Source organism: Mauremys mutica, chromosome 17 (assembly GCF_020497125.1).
Source record: "Mauremys mutica isolate MM-2020 ecotype Southern chromosome 17, ASM2049712v1, whole genome shotgun sequence".
In the NCBI taxonomy this organism is placed as follows: Eukaryota; Metazoa; Chordata; order Testudines; family Geoemydidae; genus Mauremys; species Mauremys mutica.
In genome coordinates, this window is record NC_059088.1 from 14,650,972 (window position 1) to 14,668,965 (window position 17,994).

The 17,994-nt window shown below is 57.9% G+C and overlaps 1 protein-coding gene across 1 annotated transcript; it reads left to right on the top strand.

The window, feature by feature from the left end:
- The first annotated feature begins 10,766 nt into the window (after positions 1–10,766).
- LOC123351693 (interferon-inducible GTPase 5-like) lies at positions 10,767–11,960 on the top strand. The gene has a single exon (XM_044991241.1). It carries the CDS (start codon positions 10,767–10,769, stop codon positions 11,958–11,960), a length of 1,194 nt encoding a protein of 397 aa, XP_044847176.1.
- The last annotated feature ends 6,034 nt before the right edge of the window (positions 11,961–17,994 follow it).

A 17,994-nucleotide genomic window follows, 5' to 3' on the forward strand; every position in this document is an offset into this window, starting at 1 on the left:
CAGAAACCCACTAATTGCGGGGGACAACTAATAAAAGAACAGGGACAGGAGTGCGGTCAAAGGGTCATAAGAAGGGAGCCTGACGGTGACACCGAGCAGAGAACCCCAGACAGCGCCCACTGCTCCTCAAAGGCGTCAAGGGAGCCAGCGGACGCCGCCCAGAGGAACTCCGCCCGGAGACGTGAACGGACTAAGGATCGGAAACAAGCCCCACAGTCGCAGGAGTCTCCATTGGCCAACCGCCTCTCCCTGGTCACGTAGATGGCCATTTTTGCCAGGGCGAGGAGGAGGTTGACCAGGAGGTCCCGCGACTTCGTGGGGCCATGGATAGGGAGTGCATGGAGAAGGAGGTGGGGGGAAAAGTGCAGCCAGAAACGCAATAGGAGATGAGTGAGGAGCCGGTAGAGGGGCTGCAGCCTGGCGCACTCTATGTAAATGTGCGCCAGGGTCTCCCTCACACCGCAGAAGGGGCAGGTGTCTGGGACAGGGGTAAACCGCGCCAAGTACACGCCCGTGCTCACGGCCCTGTGGAGGAGCCGCCAACTGATATCCCCGACGGGCCTCGGGACCAGGGTGGAGTACAGGCTGGCCCACCGGGGCTCCTCACCCTCCAGAGGTGGCATGAGGTCCCGCCACTTGGTGTCGGGGCGGGACACGAGGGTGAGGAAGTGAAGGGTGTGGAGCACGAGCGCGTAGAGCTGCTTCCTTGGCGCGGTTTGGAAACGGACCGGCTGCAGATCGTGCAGCCGGCTGGCGGAGAAGGGGCGGGGGGGCCGGTCGGGTCCACGGGGCAGGGGCCCGATGAAAAGGTCTGGAGGGCTCGGGGTGGGGGGTGGGCGGGGCGTGCCCTCACGCAGGACCCGGTCGAGGTAGGCCCGAGCAGCGGGCGGCAAAGCGGCCTTCACCTCCTGTAGTACGAGCCGGGGAGTACAAGGTCTGGAGAGCCCCATCCGCCGAGCGAGCGTCAGGGGATCCAGCCAGTCTCCCCGGTCGTAGGCCAGGAGGTCTCCGACCCTGGTAGCTTCCGCCAGGACCAACCTCTGGCGCACCGCGGGGGACTCCGCCACCTGCACACGGAGCTGGGGGTTGTGTAGAAGGGGCTCCGCGAGGAGATCTGCCCCCTCGGTGGCCGCCACGGACCTGGTCGCAGAGAACAGCTTCCAGGTCCGGAGGAGGGCCTGGTAGAAGACCGGCAGCCCGGAGAGGTCTCGCGGAAGGCCCCTCGGGTCGAGATAAAGGAGCTGCCGGTCGTATCGGAGCCCTCGGAAGCGGCGCAGGAAGGCGTGCGCCAGGGCTCTCCATGCCGGACTACCTACACCATAAAGGAGCCTCTGCAGTGCCTGGAGGCGGAAGACGTGGACCTGAGTGTGCAGGCACTTCAGGCCCTGCCCTCCCTCCTCCAGGGGCAGGTGGAGCACCCCTGCAGGGACCCAGTGCAGTCCTGGCCAAAAGAACTCCAGAACCACCGTCCGGAGTTCGGTCAGGAACCCCGGGGCCGGGACCAGGGTGTTGAGCCGGTACCAGAGCATGGACAGGACCAGTTGATTGAGCACCAGTGCCCTCCCTCGGAGGGAAAGGCACCGGAGGAGTCCTGTCCAGTTCCGGAGCCGCTCCGCCACCCTGCCCTGCAAACCTTGCCAGTTCTCCGGCGGAGAGGGATGCGTGGCAGAAAGGTAAACGCCGAGATAGAGCAGTGGACCCGCGCTCCACCGGATGGTCTGAAGCGCGGGTGGGAGGGAGCTCGCCTGCCACCCGTCTCCGACCACCAGGCCAGAGCTCTTGACCCAGTTGACCCGGGCGGAGGAGGCCGCCGAGTACACGGCCTGGCAGGCCTCCACCCGCACCAAGTCGCCCGGGTCCTGGACCACGAGGAGCACATCGTCGGCGTACGCCGACAGGACCAGCCGCAGCTCCGGCTCCTGAAGCACCAACCCCGTCAACCTCCGGCGGAGGAGACAGAGGAAGGGCTCGATCGCCAGGGCGTACAGCTGGCCCGAGAGGGGGCACCCCTGCCGCACTCCCCGCCCGAAGCTGACCGGCTCGGTCAGGGTCCAGTTGAGCCTAACCAGACACTCTGCGGAAGCGTACAGCACCTGGAGAAAACCCACAAACTGGGACCCGAAGCCTAACGCCTGCAGAGTGCCCAGGAGATACCCGTGGTCCACCCTGTCGAACGCCTTCTCCTGATCCAGGGACAGGAGGGCGAATGACAGACCATCCCTGCACCCAAGCTCCAAGAGATCCCGGACCAGATACAGGTTGTCGAAGATGCTACGGCCCGGGACGGTGTAGGTCTGGTCTGGGTGGATCACGTCCTCCAGCACGGCCCCCAGCCGCAGCGAGATGGCCTTGGCTACGATCTTGTAGTCCGTGCTGAGGAGCGAGACGGGACGCCAATTCCGTAAGTCGCGGAGGTCCCCCTTCTTCGGCAGTAAGGCGAGCACGGCTCGCCTGCACGAGAGAGGGAGGACCCCGCTCCGCAAGGACTCGGCCCAGACGCTGACCAGGTCCGGGCCGAGGACGTCCCAGAACACGCGGTAGAACTCCACGGTCAGCCCGTCCATGCCCGGAGACTTGTTGGTGGGCATGCGGCGGAGGGCTTCCGAGAACTCGGCCAGAGTGAGAGGCAGCTCTAGCCGGTCTCGGTCACCCGCGCTGACCGTCGGGAGCCCGTCCCAGAGCACTCTGCAAGCGGCAGGATCGGTCGGATCCGGGGAGAAAAGGCGCGCGTAGAAGGTCCGGGCCCTCTCGCACATCTCCGCCGGATCCGTGAGGGGGGAGCCGTCCTCCGCCAGAAGGCAGGTGACGTGCTTCTTGGCCCCCCTCCTTTTCTCCAGGGCGTAGAAGAAGCGGGAGCCGCGATCCATCTCCCGAAGGAGGCGGATGCGGGATAGAACAAAGGCGCCCGGGCCCGATAGTCTTCGAGGACCCGGAGCTCCTCCTGCTTCTCCCGGCACGCCCCGCAAAGGGATGGATCCTCGGGGCTGGCGGCCAGACGCCTCTCCAGCTCTAAGACCTCCCGCTCCAACTGCCCTATCGCCGCATCCCTCCGTCGGCTGGCACCCCGGGTGTAGTCACGGCAGAAGAGCCGGGCGCGCACCTTCCCCACATCCCACCACCGCCGCGCCGAGGGAAAGGCACGCCGCTGCCCTCGCCAGGCCAGCCAGAACTCCCGGAAGGACGCCACGAAGCCCTCATCCTCCAGCAAGCTGTTGTTAAAGTGCCAATAGGCCGGCCCCGGCCTCTCCGCACAGAGAGAGGCCGTCACGGTGGCGAGGTGGTGGTCCGAAAAAGGGGCCGGCCGGATGCTGGAGGACTGGGCCCGTGAGAGATGGAACCGTGACAAATAGATGCGGTCCAACCGGGAGCGGCACGACCGATGGGCTTCCACCCGGACATAGGTGAACGTGGAGGCATCGTCCGGGTGGTGGTCGCGCCAGACGTCCACCAGAGAGTGATGGGTGACAATCTCCCGGAGGACGTCCGCGGCGGCTGGGCTCTGCTCGGTCCCCGAGCGGTCCCGCTCCTCTAGGACGGTGTTGAAGTCCCCGCCCAGGACCAGGCACTCACGAGGATCCAAGGAGCCGAGGAAGGCGGACGCCTGCTGATAGAACTGCAGCCGCTCCGGGGGCGATGTCGGGGCATAGACATTGACGAGGTTGACCACGAGCCCCTCCATGCGGACCCGGAGGTGCAGCAGGCGGCCCGGCACAGCCTCGGCGACCCCCAGCACCTCGGGCCGAAGGTCGGGGGAGAACAGGGTAGCCACTCCAGCCCGACGGGTTGTGAGATGGCTGAAGTAGACCTCGTCCCCCCACTCCAGCCGCCAGCTAGCTTCGGCGGCCGGATCCGTGTGGGTCTCCTGCAGGAAAACCACAGAGTACCCCCCCTCCCGAAGGAAGGAGAGCACCTGGCTCCTGCGGAAGCCCACCCTACAGCCCCGGGTGTTCAGTGTGGCAAAGGTGACGAGTGCCATGAGGAGGGCTGGGGGGGATCCTCGTCGGCAGGGGCGCTCACGGCCCCCGTTGGGCCGCGCAACAAACCGTGGCCCACCCCGAAGGTGAGCAAGGAGTCACGGAATTTGCGCACCCGATGGTAAGCCGCGGCACCCTGCTTCCCGATCCTCTTTCCCTCCCCCATGAGGGCCCTCGTGGCCAGGAGGATCTTGTGAAAGTCCCCCCAGCGCTGGAGAGCAAGCGGGATCTTGTTGCGGGAGCCCCGGACGTCCTCCAGGAACTCCTGCAACTCCTCTCTCATCGTATGGGGGGATGGGGCCTCTGGCGCAGCCCCGTGGCCTACTGGGACGGGCAAGCAAGGGGCGGACCCCGGCTCAGTGGGGGGCGGCGGAGGGAAGATTGCAGCCCCTAGTGGGTCGGGACTGTGGAACTCAAAGGCCGCTCCCTGGGAGTCATCCTCCGGGAAAGGGAAGGAGACAGCTCCAGGGGCGGCAATAACATCGCGGGAGGTGGAGGGGGCAGGGCTGGGGTCAGGAGCAGTGTTGGGGGGAGGGACAGAGATGGGACCCTGGGCCGCAAGAGCTGGACTCTCAGTGGGTGGCTCCTCGCAGCCAGGTACGGGGGTTTGAGGGGTACGGAGGGGGTCCCCAGTGACACCGGGCTTGGGCTCAATGGCAGGCAGAGCAGCCTCAGCACGGGGAGATGCGGAACCCTCAGGGGGGCCCCCACCCGGGAAGGAACTCGATCACCCCACACCACCGAGGGACACCCCCAGTAGCTTGTCTCCCGGCCATGAGGCACCGGCCGTCGCCTCAACAGGCTCGGTGGCCAGCCGCAGGGTGCCATCCGCAGCCGGGCAAGTCGAGGAGTCCAGGGGACCCTCGGAGGCGGGAGCAGATGCAGCTGGAGGGTTGGTGGAGCACGGGGAAAGGGAAGCTGGGGTGAGGTCGGCTAGATCAAGGCCCGTCGGCAGAGGGTCGTCCTCCCCTGGGGTGACCGGGGTCAGACCCAGGGCCTCGATCTCCTCGAAGATGGAGGGGAGCTCGCCTCCCACCACCCCGGGGTCCTCCCCACTCGCGCCCGAGGCGACGCTCACCTCGGGTATTGCAGGGGGTACAGGCGGCAAGGGACCAGGAGGGGCCGCAGCGGAGGCCGCCGCAGGGGGGGACTGCGGAGGAGGGATGGTGGTACCCTCCGGTGCTGCCACGTCTTCCCTAGCCGTCATCGGCAGATGGGTCAACCCCTGGGGCACGGCGGAAGGCTCGGTGTCGGCGGCCCCCTTTCTGGTCTTACGGGGGGCTTCTGCCTCAGGTGGCACAGGCGGAGCCCGAGCCTTCCGCTTGCCCCGCTTACCCCCCACCCGGGTCCAGCCCTCCATGGCATCGCCCGTGGGCTGGTTGACAGGGAGCGGGTCAGGGGGCAGGGAAGACAGTTTGGGGGCTGGGAGAGGCACTGGTGGAACAACAGGAGGCAGGGAGGAGTCCCCCTGGGGAGAGCCCCCTCCCACGCCCGGCAGTACCCCTGCCGCACCCTCCTCCACAGGCCCCGCCAGAGTGCAGGCAGCGGAGGCGGGGCTCTCCCGCTCATCTGGGCGCCCCGGAGAACGTACCCCTGAGGCCCGAGCGGGAGCAGTGATGGACCGAGGGGGAGGAGGGGCGGCTCTGGGTACCGGGCGGTCAGAGGCACCGGCGATGGCGGGGCCGGTACCGTGCCGGGGCTCGGGGGTCCCGGGCGCTCCCCCGTGCCGGGCCAAGGGGCAGTCCCTCCGAACATGCCCCGTCGCCTGGCAGAGGTAACACCGGGCCTCCCCCGTGGAGTAGTGCACCCGGTACTGGGCCCCCTGGTAGGGGACCAGGAAAGACCCCTCGAGCGCCTCTCCGCCATGCGCCGCCGGCGGCAGTTGAAGCTGCACCTGCCGGCGGAACGAGAGGATGTGACGGAGGGCGGGGTCTTTGCAGCCCAAGGGGAGAGGGCTCACAATGGAAATGGGCTTCCCCAGGGTCGAGAGGGCGGGTAACAGGGCGGCATTGGGCAGGAAGGGAGGGACGGAGGTCAGAACGACACGGACACCCAGGTCCTCCAGCGGTTCCAGGGGGACGAACACGCCCCCCACCGCCAAGCCCTTCTCCACCGCCTCCTGGGCGGCGGCCTCCGAAGCAAGGAAGAAAACCACCTTGCCGTACATTTTGGAGGCCGCCACGATGGCCGTGGGCCCCACTACCCTCGCCAACGCCCGCACGTAGGTCTCCACGTGGGGCGAGGCGGGCACCAGGAGGCAACGGACGCCGTGCTTCCGGGTCAAGGTGGGGAAGGGGCCCCGGCCGCTGTAGATGTTAGCGGAGGCAGCGGTTGGGGGAGATGACGTAGCGGCAGGTGGGGGGGCCGCTGCCACCTGGGCGTACGCCCTGGGGGCCGAGGGAGGGGCACCCGCAGAGCCGGTGGAGGGGACAGCGGGGAGGGGCGCCGCGGCCGGTGGCAGGGCCGCGGCAGCGGTGGCAGGCTCCGCCATGGAGGGCCTAGTCTTTTTAGCGGGGCCCTTTCCCTTCTTTTTGCCCTGGCCCTTTCCGCCGGCTGGGGGGGTTCCCCCAGAGGCGGAAGGGGCGAGGGACGTGGCAGCAGCAGAGGGCACCCCATCGGTCGCCGCTGCCGGCGCCTCAGCGGTAGCGGTGGCAGGAGGTCCGGCAGCGGCGGTTGAGGTCGAGACTGGGGGGTTTTCGGGGGGAGCAGGCGGGGGAGGGGGGACAGGCATTGTCCCAGGGGTCCCACCCACCGCGTCTCCCGCCATGCTGAGTAGGGAGGGAGGGAGAACACCGGAGAAAGGGGCGGGGGGGGGAAGAACAGGTCAACCACTCCTCCCTGCTAGGCTGTGGGCAGGGGAGGAAGGTGCCAAAATGGGTGGGGGGGGAGATATGGGGACTATGAAGGACTTGGGGGGGGTGTCAGTCACCGACACGAGGTTGAAATCCGGCTCCTCTAGTCGCACTAGGGGAGGGGAGGGGGAAACAAGAGCAATGGGGGGTGCAGTGCAAGAGGGGCAACTCAAACGGGGAGAAGCACAAGCGCACTGATGGAGCTATGGGCGCACGAGGGGAGGGGCCAATCAGGGTGAGGGGCCGCGGAGGGAAAGTAGCAACCAGCCTGGGAGTGGGGCAGAGGGACCCAGGGGCTGACTTCAGGGCTGGGGCAGGACAAACAAAGCTGCAAAGGGAGATGGGCGGGGCAGGCAGACAAACTGAAGCTGGGGGGGGGCGGGGAGGCTACGAGGGGCAAATGGGGCAGGCAACAAGGGGCAAAGCTAGGAGGCCTGTTGCAGAGGGGAAGGGGGCAGTCCGGGGAGGGGGGTGTGTGCGTGCACCCACAAGCACTTGTGCAAAGTCTATGGCCGGCTGGCCGGCTGCTGCTGGAGGCCCAAACGATGGCAAACAGGGCGTGGCAGGCCAGGTGAGCAGTCGAGTCCCAGAGGCAGGAGCAGAGGCAGATGGTAAGCAGCCTGCGGGGGTGGTGGAGGGGGCAGCGGTGGTGGTGGGGGTTGGGGGGGGGACACAGATGGACCAGGGGGCGGGCTCCACGCCGCACCCCCCGTGTCCCCACAAACACAGTCTAAACCCCCACCACTAGAGCACAGTCAAAGAGTCACTCAGTCCTTAACGGCCCCCTCCACAGCGGTCTCTAGAGTCTCGGGCGCTCCCCAGCAGCCGGTGGTCTCCTCAGTCCCCTGAGCCTACCTCCAGGCTCCAGCAGCTCCCCAGGGCAAACTCAGCACCAGCAGCAGTAGCAGCAGCAGTTCCTTCTCTAGCAGCCCCGGTGGCTAGGCAGGAAGGACCCCCCACAGGTGGCAGCTGTAGTGGTGGTGGTGGTGGTGGGGTCCTGGCTTCTCCCTCCAGAGGTGGGGGAGTGGGGGCTGGCCAGCAAGGCCCCCCCCCACCCCTCACTCACCCACTCAGCAGCAGTTGTAGTAGGAGCAGCAGTCCTCGGAAGAAGCACTCCAGCCAACAGCAGCAGCCCAGGAAGGGAAGAAGGAGCTCCAGCTAGCAAGGCAGCCAGAGAAGGGGGAGCCCTCCAGCCAGCAGGGCAGCCCAGGAACACAGAGCAGGTCCCGTAGCAGGGTGGACCCTGCTCCTGCTGTGAGGGGTTTAAAAGTGGCCTGGCAGGGCTTGAGAGCTGCTGCCCTAGGCTGGGCTGTTTGGGGAAGTGGCTGCAGCTGGGGCCACGCCCCAAAACTGAGCCACAGCTGGCCCCTATAAAAGGCCAGGGAAGCCAGAAGCCCAGACAGTCCCTCTCTCTGCATTCAGAGGGAGATGGGCCTAGCTGCAGGGAGACTGGATACCTGAGTGAAGCAGGGCTAGGGAAAGGCTGAGGAGCTGGGGAGCTCCAGCCTGGAAAGCCCCAGGCTGCAGCCTAGCAGTGGGCCATCAGGTACTAGGGGTTGCAGAGGGCAGCCCAGGGGTAGGCCAAGGCAGCAGGTCCAAACCCAACCTTGCCAGTGATGAGTAGGCTGATACTGCAGTCTGCCCCAGGGCGTGGGGCTAGACAATGACTGGCAGTAGCCAAATACTGAGGCAAGGTGGGGATGGGGGGGGGCTTCCCTGAGAGGGGGAAACGCAGAGAGTAAGGGGTTACTGCTAGGGGGCAGCACCCCATGTAAAAGGGCACCGGGTCCAGGGAGGGACACGGGGGCCTGAAGACAGGTGGATCACCGGCCTGCAGAGGGCGCTCCAGTGCTGGACAGAGCTAATTCCCGGAGTCACCAGCAGGAGGCGCCGCAGCGGTGAGTCCGGCCCGTCTACAGGCAGATAGAAAGCTGTCTGGATTGTTGGGCTCAACGGGTAGTGATCAACGGCTCGATGTCTAGTTGGCAGCCGATATCAAGAGAAGCGCCCCAAAGGTCGGTCCTGGGACCGGTTTTGTTCAACATCTTTATCAATGATCTGGATGATGGGATGGATGCACCCTCAGCAAGTTTGCGGATGACACTAAGCTGCGGGAAGAGGTAGATACGCTGGAGGGTAGGGATAGGGTCCAGAGTGACATAAAAAATTGGGGGTTGGGCCAAAAGAAATCATGAGGTTCACCAAGGACAAGTGCAGAGTCCTGCACTTAGGAAGGAAGAATCCCATGCACCGCTACACGCTGGGGACCGACTGGCTAAGCAGCAGTTCTGCAGAAAAGGGCCTGGGGATTACAGTGGACGAGAATCTGGATATGAGTCAGCAGTGTGCCGTTGTTGCCAAGAAGGCTAACAGCATATTGGACTGAATTAGTAGGAGCATTGCCAGCAGATCGAGGGAAGTGATTATTCCCCTCTATTCGACACTGGTGAGGCCACACCTGGAGTATTGTGTCCAGTTTTGGTCCTCCCACTACAGAAAGGATGTGGACAAATTGGAGAGAGTCAATCGGAGGGCAACAAAAATGATTAGGGGTCTGGAGCACATGACTTATGAGGAGCGGCTGCGGGAACTGAGCTTCCTTAGTCTGCAGAAGAGAAGTGTGAGGGGGGATTTGATAGCAGCTTTCAACTACCTGAAGGGGGGTTCCAAAGAGGATGGTGCTCGGCTGTTCTCAGTGGTGGCAGATGACAGAACAAAAAGCAACGGTCTCAAGTTGCAGTGGGGGAGGTTTAGGTTGTATATTAGGAAACACTATTTCACTAGGATGGTGGTGAAGCTCTGGAATGGGTTACCTAGGGAGGTGGTGGAATCTCCATGCTTAGTTTTTAAGGCTCAGCTTGACAAAGCCCTGGCTGGGATCATTTAGTTGGTGCTGGTCCTGCTTTCAGCAGGGGGTTGGACTAGATATCTCCTTAGGTCTCTTCCAACCCTAATTTTCTATGATTATATGACTAAATATCCCTTGGAGGGGAGTTGTCTCTTCTCTCCTTTACCCTGAAGCCAGGGCCTGGGCAGAGGGTTTTTCTGGTCGTCTTGATTTTTAAGAAATGTTGTAAAACTGGTAAGAATCAGAGATATTAAAATTTACACAACACTGAATATTTTTGTGCAGGTTTGGTGCAGAGCGTTTTTATATACACAGACTAATGCCTCTTTTTAAAATGTTGCATCGGTTGCCTCAACTTTTAGGGGGCATTCCTTTTCTAAAAAATGTATAAAATTTACTATATATTTTTGAGGTCCCTGCTACATATTTAAATTTTCAGAGGCTGATATTTTCCACTGCATCTGCTTTTCCATCTCTCTTAGGAAATTCAGCATATCAAGGTTTCTTCTATGTAGTGCGTGATTACCAAATAAAAGCAACAAATCCACTTTCAGGACATGTCTGTGTTGCTTCATTCAAAGTAATCGCTGTAGGGTGGTATTGTAATTGCTGTGAAGCACCATTCCACTGGAGATCTCTGGTAGATCATTTCCCTGCAGCTCAGCTGGGGTGGAGGGAAGAGATCCAGGCATGAGCCGGCAGGTTCACTGCAGTTCATCAGCTCTTAGTGCTAGGGACAAGCTGCAATGTGTGTATGGGAATGTTCTGAAAATACAGTGTACTGAGCAGATGGGTTTGAACTGAACTTTGGCTGTTGATTTTAGCCTCTTTAATTTAATCAAACATCCCAGAGCATCTGCTATTGCTAAAGGTTGGGTGTTGGCTTCTAGGAAAATCAGCCAGTGTTAAACTTTATTACAACCTCATACGGTTAAAATTGATGTCAAAATGAACCTTTCCCCCAACCAGAGGCAGGTCCTGAAGGAAAGGGGTTGATCTGATTTATCCTGATAAAAACAAATCACTGGAATTTTTCTTTTCCTTTTTCTAAGATCAGTGATAAGAACAACTGAGCCACCACCAAAGGCTGCCATGGCTGGTAGACTCTCCAAAAAGGAAATTGAAGAACTACAGGCCATTGCTGAGAGTGGAAACCTCACAGCAGCAGCTGCTAAACTTCAGGAGAAGCTGGAATCATTAGAAAACATCCCACTGGACATCGCCATCACGGGAGAGTCAGGTGCAGGGAAATCGTCCTTCGTCAACGCCATCCTGGGCCTGCATGATGATGATGAAGGAGCTGCTAAGACTGGGGTGACACAAAAAACGATGGAGCCAAAGGCTTATCAACACCCCAGACTCCGAAATGTAAAACTATGGGACCTGCCAGGAATTGGGACAGAGAGTTTTGAGGCAGACAATTACCTTAATCAGGTACAATTCAACAACTACGACTTCTTTATCATTGTCACTGCTACACGCTTCACTTCCCACCACACCACCCTGGCCCGTGCCATTCACAAGCTGGGGAAGAGGTTTTACTACGTGCGCTCCAAAGTGGATGCTGACTTGAAGGCTGAACAAAGGAAAAGGAATTTCAAAAAGGAGAGAATGCTGCAGGAGATCAGGGAGGACTGCGTAGAGAAACTGAAAAAAGCAGGTGAGGCCTCCCCGCGGGTTTTCCTGCTCTCCAGCTGGGAACTGACTGAGTACGATTTCCAGCTGCTGCAGGAGACCCTGGAGAATGAGCTGGATGATCAGAAGAGACACGTTTTCATCCTGGCCATGCCCAACATCTCGGCAAAGATCCTGGAGAAGAAAAAGGCCAAACTGCAGGAGCATATTTGGGAAGTGGCCCTAATATCATGTGGTATTGGTGCTCTTCCTGTTCCAGGCCTCTCTCTCGTCTGTGATGTAGCCATCTTGGTTGTTCACATGAAGCATTATTGCCTGGCCTTTGGCTTGGATGAAGAGTCTCTCACTAGACTGGCTCAGGAGGTTGACAAGCCTGTTGCAGAGCTGAAATCTGCTATCAAAAAGTCTCCACTGGCCTCAGCCATAACAAAAAAATTTATACTGACTGTGCTTTCCAGATCTCTATGTGGAGCAGCGATGGTGGTGGAATTTATTCTGAATTTTGTACCAGTCCTTGGCTCCCTAGCAGGGGGAGGGATTTCTTTTGTGACCACGTACTACATGCTGCAGAGCTTTCTGGATGAGGCTGCAGAAGATGCTCAGAATATTCTGACCAAGGCTCTTGAACGCAAAGCTAAAAAATCCATATAACAGCACCAAGACCGCCTATGCCTGCCCATAGAAAACCAGACACACCTGGCCCAGCCCTGTCAGAATCTCTAGACATGAGTGAGCCCAGCAAAAACAAACTGACACCTTAAACCAACAAACTGACCAAATGAGATCAGACAGGATTCTGGTAAATCAAAAGCTTGGCCCTTCCACCAACACTATGTGAGGTTAGATAGTTTCTTTTCAGGCAAAACTAACTGGGATGGAGCTGGTCTCTAAACCAGTCTATGAATCCAGGAGAAATGTTCTGAGAAGACGACGATGCTCCAGTATCTCTGCTTGGCTCACTCACTCTGGCCTCATGTGAAAAAGAATCTGTAAGAAACCCCTGTGAAGTCTGGTACAACTGCGCCTTCTGGGCTGGATCCATGAAAAGGAGTTAGGTGTCGTTTTAACCCCCCAAGTCCAGCATGGGGCACCCGGGCATTCAGAAAACCACCGCTCAGCTGCCACCTGACCCTGTAGGTGCCTAAAGTCCCTCGACAGCTACATTTCCACCAGTAAAGCCCCAAGATGCCTACGTTTCTGCCAGTGAGCAGGGGCACAGCCGCATCGGTCTAGGCACCTGGGAACCTGCCTCATGCTGACACCCCAGAAGGTTCCATTCCCTCATCTGTCTGGCCTGCAGGGCCTGATCCAGGAGTGTTCTCAGGACACACCTAACCCCACACAAAATGGATGGAGGGGGAGGTGGTTGTCAGGATTCAGGACCTGCCGCAGAGCAAGTCTCATGGTAGCATAATGAGCACGGTCAGACAGTAGCAGGCTGCCGAAATGGCTCCATGGCCTGATTGGCTGGAAGAGTCAACAGAGCAGCCCTTGAGTCCAGCAACAGCAGCAGGTCAGCAGCTGCTCAGAGATAGCTCCTGCTCATTCCAAGCCTTGCTCCTGCCTGGGACCAGCCTTGCCTCACGCCAGGTAACCTGATTCTGACCCTCGGCTCCAATTCCTGACTCCGGCTGTGACCCTGGGCTCTGGCACCTGCCCCCTGACTCCTGCCCTGAGCCTGGGCTCGGATTCCTGGCTACTGATGCCTGCTCCAACCACTGGGCCTGATCCTGCTCTAACTGCTAGGCCCGGCCACCCATGTCCCACTCACTGACAGTGGCGGTGCCTCTCTAACAGTTTAGTGCTTCAAGCTCTCTCCTGGGGTGGGAAAATCCAAGCTGAAATCCTTTCTCACATTGGGTGTGTGTCTCAATTGACGGTGTACTAGACGGCTTAAAATACTTCGGTGAAATGAAGTTAAATTGAGAAGGAAAGTCACCTAAAAGTTGGTAATGCTTTGGGCAAGACACTGTGAACATTATGCCAGGGTTTGCCGAGGGGTGATCCTGTTAGGGAAATAAAGGGCTTGCATTCGTATTGATTTTTTTAATTAGTGATAAAATTAAGAAGTAAGATAATATTTGCCATCAAGCATGTTCATGTTACCACAAATATGTGAAATAGATCTGGGGTGGGACAGGCAAGAAAAAAAAGGGGTTGAAACTGAAAAATGTCAGATAAGAACAGTTGGTCACGGAGTTAAAAAATCAGAAATGTAGCTGCTGGATCAATGAGGCACAGGCCACGCTCAGCCACACACAGAGTTCCTGCCACAATTGTAAAATAAGGAGACCAGGATGTCAGGTTTATCGAGCTGTTCCAGCCTGCTGGAGAACAACAGTTCAAGTGACTCCATGGTCCTGCAGAGTGGATTGTTCCAACATGTTTAAAGAGCATCATAGAATGTGGCGAGACTTTGTATAAAATTCTATTTGAAAGTTAAACTGGACATTTCAGCAGCCAGAAAAGTGCAGAGGGCAAATGGCAGCGTGGCCAGCATAGGATGCAATGGTGATCGGAGTGCATTGCAAGAGGGGCCCTTGGAAAGCAGTCTGTGAAAGGAGGTTGCTGAGCGGAGCTGAGCAGCAGGTGTTCACTGGCTGTCCTGAGACGGTCATACTCCTGGCTATGGCCTAACTTGTCCTACACAACCTGATGTGACACCAGGAGTTTTGCACAAAAGAGACTGGAATTTTCAAGACCCCCATGTAAGAACTCAGAAGACATGCCTGTGGCTGGGTGGCAAGAAGGACACAAGTCTCATTTTGGTTGGACATTTCCAGCCTTCATCACAAGCATGGGTCACCGTTTGATTGGTCCATGCCAGCCTCTCCCAGAGAAAGAACCAAGTTGAACTCACAGCAGAAAGGGGATACAATGGCCTGTCTCCTTCAGCACCTCACTTCCTGAAAGCCAAGAAAAGGAGAAGACTGGAATTTTGAGTCGGCCACTTGGGAATCCTCACTCCTGGTGACATTAAGTACCCTCAGTTAGGCACCTTTAACTGTCTCTCTCGCTCTCTCTTTTCCAGAGTTATAGCTTGTGCCCTTGTTTTGATAAAGTTTATTGTAAAATAGCTTTTAAATAGAACAAGTTACAATTCCTAAACACTGTACATCCCTCGTAGTTAATGGCTGCACACTGCCTGTCCAGTTCTAGGTGTATACAGGCATAAAATAAGACTACGTGTGAAAGCTTTTTGAACTGCATGCAGCCGGTCATAAAAATATAGATGTTCTTGTTAGGTGGTTAGGAGTGTTTATCAGATCCTGAATATAACTGGTGTGAGTATTGGTTAAAAAGGGTAACTACAAGAGATCCATTGGGAAGGAAACTATGGTGGGTTGGCATGTGAGGAATTGCTCAAGTTGTTTTATACATTAGCCTAGAATTGTTTTCCACTGTTAAGTCAAGCAACAATGGAGATTTTAACTAATGGGCTTGAGTGTTTTCCTTCTGCTTTAAGGGACTCAGACAAAATTCCAAACAGTCACCTTTGCAGGATAATTATTGAATGAGGATTTTAGGTGGATACAGACAGAAAAGAAGACTATGTGTGAAAGCCTCTTGAACTGCATGCAGCCTGTCATAAAAATATAGGTGTTCTTGTTAGATGGTTAGGCGTGTTTACCAGTTTACCAGATTCTAAGCTAATATAACTGTCGTGAGTATTGGTTAAAAGAGGTAACTGCAACAGATCCACTGGGAAGGGGACCTTGGTGGATTGGCATGTGAGTACATTTTCTTAGGCAATGGTGCACCACCTTGTTACACAGGAGGGCCACAGAAACCTAAGCACAACCTTGTGTGAGCCAAACAGATTCTACATAGTTTAATAAGATTTAAAGTCACCTGTATTGATTGATATTTTTAGGTCAGCTTATTTCGTATGTATTTAGCTAGAAAAAGCCTATGTAGAGCATTGTCTATTTACACACTTGTGTAAACTAAAATGATGGAAACATGATGCTAAAATGCTAATGAATTGGCTGTTAGTATATTGTGCTGAAGCAGGCCCCGGGCCGTATGAAATGCTCTGGTGGGCCGTGTACAGCCCATAAGCCAGAGGTTGGGCACCCTGATGCATGAGCCTGGAATTGTTTTGCATTGTTGAGTCAGGTATCACTGGAGAGTTTTACTATTGGGCTTGAGTGAGGTTCCTTCTGCTTTAAGGGGCTTGGTCAAAATTCCAAACAAAGTCGAAGGATAATTGTTGAATAGGAATTTTGCTGCTTTGTGCTATGGATGTGTTATGTGATTCTTAAAACCTGGATGGTTCGCGTGTTGACCTGTTTTTCCCGTTTCTCTCAGTCCAATCATAAACCAGTGCCGCTGGGCGTTCCTTTCTATTATATACTCTTGGCTGCTGTTGATGAGGGTAGCCAATAAAGCTGAAAACTCAAATGTGAGTCCTTTCCTTTCATTAAGCAATCAGTATCCAAAGACCCCCTAAGACAGGTGATTTGGGTGATCAGCTAAGCAATTAACTTAACCAAGGTTTTATTTGATACCTTCCTTTCTTACGTGTTCACACCCTGTGCATCACCCTGACTGGCCACCAGGTGCCAGCACATTAGGGTGCTGGTGTTACTTCACTAGTGATAATTAGTGATCTAGGGGCAGCAGGGGGTGTATCCCACACCCTGAGGCTGAGAAGGGCAGAGGCTGCCGGGCATTCCTGCACCGGCTCTGCACTCACAGACCTGCCCTGTCTCCCTGCACAGACTCCCTCCCTCAGACAGCCCATGGGGCAGCCTGGGCTGAGCTGGGGCTTGTGCAAAGCCACCCGGTGCTGACTGACCCCTGGGCCGAGCAGACGAGGTGACTGGGCTGCAGAGGCCCTGATGGGCTGCAGGGGCAGCTGAAAACAGAGCCAGCTCCTCTCCCATCCTGGCCAGAGCCCACTGGGGTGACACATCAGGGGTTCCCAGACCCAGCCAGGGGTGGGCATCCTCCCCTCCCTGTCTCTCCGGGGCCAGCCACGTCCACCCCTGGAACAACCCTGCCACCCCCTCAGCCCCTGGCAAACAGCCAAGCTGCCCCCTCCAGCGGGTGAAATCTCCTGCCCCGTTCCTCCCCTCCCCCTCCCTGCCTTCTCCAGACACGCGCTAGCTCAGCACCAGGCCAAGGGTCTGGTACCCTGCCCCGGCTGCAGAGCCAGGCGTGCTGGTGATGGGCGCAGGCACAGCCGTGCTGGGAGCTACCTGTCCCCCTTCCTGGGTGAGCGGCCCTCCCAGGGATGTTATTCCTGTCACATGGAATTTACATTGATTCCTTTAGCTCGAGCCCTGCTGCTCGGAGCCTCTGGTCAGGCTCCTCTGCTGCTGTTCTCCACATCCAAGTGCCACCTGTGTAACCTTACAACCCACTCTAGCAGAGGTGGGCAAACTACGGCCTGCGGGACTGTCCTGCCCGGACGCTGAGTTCCCGGCTGGGGAGGCTCGCCCCGGCCCCTCCCCTGCAGTCCCCCCTCCCCTGCAGCCATGCAGGCAGCGCTCTGGGCAGCGGGTTGCGGGCTCCTGCAGGGCACATGGCAGTGTGTCTAGGTCTGGCCAGGCGGTGCAGCTGCCAGACATGCTGCTCTGAGTGGCATGAGAAGGGGACAGAGGATCCCGGGGGGCAGTCAGGAGGTGGTTGGATGGGGCGGTCAGGGGGCAGGTGGATGGGGCGGAGGTTCGAGGGGGGTGGTCAGGGGATGGGGGGTTGTATAGGTATGGGAGTCCTGGGGGGGCCTGTCAGGGGGTGTGGATAGGGGTCAGGGCAGTCAGGGAGCAGGGGGGCTGGATAGGGGGTAGGGTCCCAGGGAGGGGGACAAGCAGCCAGAAAAGCCGTGGTGCGGTGAGAAAAAGCAGCTGACAAAGGGCAGAAGTACTTGAGAGATGGAGATCAGGTGTTCTTGGCCCAGGTGGAGACGGCTGTGGGATGAGATTAGATTAGTTCAGTAACTGACCGATTCTAGGTCCCGCTGAGAGAATTTTTCGTTGGGGAAATGTTTCCTCTCATACTGGAGTGAGTGTGGCCAGACGGCAGCGCTTTCCCTGCTCTGCTGTACGAAGGCTGGTTTAACCCAAATCGCTGTACAGCTGCAAGTGTAGCCAGACCCTGTGTCTCCAAACTGAGGCAGACTCATAAGAATTTAATCATGTCCACACTGGGTCAGACCCATGGGTTCCCTAGGGAGGTGGTGGAATCTCCTTCCTTAGAGGTTTTTAAGGTCAGGCTTGACAAAGCCCTGGCTGGGATGATTTAGTTGGGGATTGGTCCTGCTTTGAGCAGGGGGTTGGACTAGATACCTCCTGAGGCTTCTTCCAACCCTGATATTCTATGATTCTGTTTCCCCCCCGTGTATAGTCAGCTTATAGATACTGACCTTTCTGAGGTGCCTTGAGAGCTACAGATGAAAAACACCAGCTAGAGGGGAAGGATGGCCCAGTGGTTGTTGTGACATGGGAAACTCGGGCAATTCTCTCCAGACTTTCTGTCTGGGCTGGGGCCAGTCACTTTAGGCACCCAGCTTCCCTTGACATCTGTGACACTGCCTGAGTCTGCAGAGAGCCTGAGCCAATTGCTCTGAAATCAATGGAAGTGACGTGCTTAAATACCTGTGAATTTCTGGGCTTCAGTTTCCCCATCTGTAGAACGGGAGTAATAGCCCTGCCCTAGCCCCAGGGGTGGTGGGAGGATA

Bases quoted from the DNA above. Each gene is read 5' to 3' on its own strand.
- LOC123351693 (XM_044991241.1), top strand. From the start codon at position 10,767: ATGGCTGGTAGACTCTCCAAAAAGGAAATTGAAGAACTACAGGCCATT.